The 3574-nt window shown below is 34.8% G+C and overlaps 1 protein-coding gene across 1 annotated transcript in view; it reads left to right on the plus strand.

The window, feature by feature from the left end:
* Nucleotides 1–3574, plus strand: part of LOC106875467 (uncharacterized) — a 29795-nt gene that overhangs the window by 8522 nt on the left and 17699 nt on the right. The window contains exon 2 of the mRNA XM_052977112.1: nt 1502–1552. Within this exon, the coding sequence (XP_052833072.1) occupies nt 1502–1552 (51 nt within the window). The remainder of the gene's footprint in view (nt 1–1501; nt 1553–3574) is intronic.

The following is a 3574-nucleotide window of genomic DNA, read 5'->3' on the forward strand; positions in this document are numbered from 1 at the left end:
ATATATATATATATATATATATATATATACATATATACATATATATACATATAGATATAATATATATACATGTTTTCATACATACATATATACATTCACATATACTTATGTGTAAATATATCTATATAAATACATATATATGTATATATATATATATATATATATATATATATATATATATGGGTGTGTGTATGTGCGTTCATACCTATATATTCAAATATGTATACGTATATTCGTTTAAACATATATATATATATGTATATAAATATGTCTGTGTGTATAAACTTATGTATATATGTGTGCGTATGTATGTATCTATGTATATATATGTGTGTGTGTATGTATATAATATTGCCTCTAGCATATTGACTGCCTTTCATCTTTGTTACATGAAAGCAAAATAATTAAATATAAATTTTTACAACACTATTAATCTCAACTAATTAATTATTATTAGCATAATTATGTAAAGTAAAGGGCTTTGGAAAATTATTCCTTAGAAATAATATGTTGGTTACTACCAAATAGTCGTTCAGACCGAAAATCTCCACAGAAAGGCAGACAATTCTTAGAATTTCAATTTCATTTGGAATGAATCAAAAGGAATATATTCACAAGGCATTAATTCCGTGCGATTCACACATGGTTGCATTTGGTTTCACTAATAACGTAAATTATACTCTTTAGAGTTAAGCTAAGCTCGTCATACTTCATGCTTCGAATATCCTAACGCTACATCACAGCAGGGTGTATAAGGGCAGTAACAGCCGCCTTGAAGAGTTTCGTTAAACTTTATAATTAATAAACTCTACAGATAGTGGATCGATTCTTCGTTGTGTAGCGTATCATAACTTCTCATACAATTTTCCTGCTCTACGTTTTCTTTGTCGTCTCTGGTGCATTTGATGTACTCAAACAATTATTGTTGATATTATTATCCTTGTTTCTGTCAGCATCCTCATCCTTCGTATTTGAAATGTTGTTACTGACTGGCAGATGCCTAAAGACGCCGGGTAAAATACTTCACGGCATTTTACCTGTCTTTGTGTTCTGAGTTCAAATGTAACGAAGGCCGACTTTTGCCTTTCATCCTTCAGGGGTCGTTAGAATAAGTACAAGTTGTGCACAGGGTCGTTGTAATCGACATACCACTACCAAGAAATTGCTGGCCTTGTGCCAAACTTCGAAACCAGCTCTGTTGTGCCACCGTCGTCGTGATCCTCCACTTTACACTTATTATTGTTGTTGTTGCTCTTGAAGATGCATTCGATCATATAATTTTTTGTTGTCTCCGACATCCTCTTCCTCATCATCGTCATCTTTACTACTGTTCGATGCTGTTGTTGTTGCTTTTGTTTTATTGTTGTTGTTATTGTTATTGTCGTGGTTATAGTTGTTATTGCTTTTGTTGTTGATGTTGTATTTGTTATTGTTGTTGATTCTTCAAATCAGCCGCGATCGAACCGATGACTGAAGGCATTCAAATATTTTTCTTTTTCAGATATAACGTATCCAGCACTACAAGATTCAGTTTGCTCTTCCCATTTATTGTGTGAGGATTGCATACCTAAACACAGATACATACATAGACATTTTTGGCTTTTCAAATATACCGTATCAAACTCATAGGACATATTCGCTGAATAAATCAAAATTACAAACGTGTAAGAATGTGTGTGTGCATGAGTGTATGTATATATGTTATTGAAATGTGTATGGATACTTTGTGCGTGCGTATGTATGTATCTTATTGAAGGTAATTGGATAGTTCGATGCATGATAGTAAGCAGGGCTTCATCATCCCATAGATGTAGCAATAGACAGCTATATAAAATTCAGGACTTATGTGTGAATGTGTCAGAATGTGTGCCAGTCTAGTGCCTTTTATGTGAGACAAATATAAACGACTCTCAGCCAGATTAACCAGCAGTTGTTGCGGTGACGTTTTTAATCGTAGAGTGGCATCCCTAAAAATTCTCACAATTAACCTGAATTTCGTTCATGTTATCTCTCATGGAGCAGTGCCGGTAGCTATTTACAATAAATAAATAAATACACCACCACCGCCACCAACGCCGCCGCCGCTGCCACCTAGAACTTGTCTTTATTATATGCACACACACACACACACACACACACTTGTCTTTATTATATGCACACACACACACACACACACACACACACACACACACACACACACACACACACACACATATATATATATATATATATATATATATATACTCATTTATACATACATATATTCACGCATTCGTAATATATATATATATATATATACATTAAAGCAGCGAACTGACAGAATTTTTACCGCCCTTTGCGGTATTTCTTTCAAATTCGCATCCTCAGTTCGAATGATGCCGGCGTTGACTTTGACTTTCATCCCTTCGGGGTCGATAAAATAAGGGCCAATTGACCATTAGGGTTGATGTAAACGACTTATCTCCTCTCGCAGAATTGCTTGCCTTATGCCGAAATTTGAAATCAATACCTCCGTATCAATGAATGAATCAATCAATCAATCAATTAATCTCTCTCTCTCTCTCTCTCTCTCTCTCTCTCTCTCTCTGTATATATATAACATTTGGGTTTACTTATTTGATTTGGGTGAATCTTGGGCTTTTGTTTTGGTCAATCATTTTTAGCGTTTTGACAGAAACATGTTATTCTAAAATTGTTTTTTAACATAAGCGTGCCCAAACAAGTTGAATGCTTACACAGAGCAGGTTTTACAGCCACATCATGCAAACCGACCGCGAGAAACCGGGCTTAGCTGCTAGTACATAGATGTGTGTGTGTGTGTGTGTGTGGAGTGGTTGACTTCTCGTATAGGAGAAAAGCCATTGCTAGAAATATACATACTCACACACACACATAATGCACGTGCATAACTGTTTGTGTGTCTTCGTTTTGCGCTCAATATCACTTCACAGCTTGACAAGAGAGTTTTTTTCTGTTTTTGTTGCCTCGCCTACATAAATTAATAGAAAACGTTCCGGGCTTGGAAATACGTGCAACGAACGATTTGCTCAGTTAACTGTTCAAGGCTTTGCACCAATATGTCCGCTGCCAAATGATTGAAGCCAGCAAAAGATAAAGGACAGAATGACATTTTTCATAATACTCAGTTTCGTTTTTCTGGAACCGGTAACTGTGTGAAGTGATGTATTATTGAGATTAAATTGACAACCAAAACAAGAAAGGCATCTATACGCAGCATGAAAACAAAACCTGACAATGCACCGATGTACACCAGGGAAATCATAACCATCCAACTAGGTATGGAGAAATATATATATATATATATATATATATACAAATACATACACAGACACGCATACGCAGACACGAATATATATATATATATATATAAGTATTGAGTATGTATCGTTGGTGGTATGTCTGCACCTTCTTCGAAAGAGACGAGCAAAGTCTTAGAAAATACTACACTATATTATTGAATGAGTGTGAGTGTGCGTGTTTACAAAGCACGTATATTCATGTATGTGTATGTGTGTACGTGTGTATATGCATATATATGCGTGTGTATCTATAT

This window comes from Octopus bimaculoides, chromosome 27 (genome assembly GCF_001194135.2).
Source record: "Octopus bimaculoides isolate UCB-OBI-ISO-001 chromosome 27, ASM119413v2, whole genome shotgun sequence".
Lineage (NCBI taxonomy): Eukaryota > Metazoa > Mollusca > Cephalopoda > Octopoda > Octopodidae > Octopus > Octopus bimaculoides.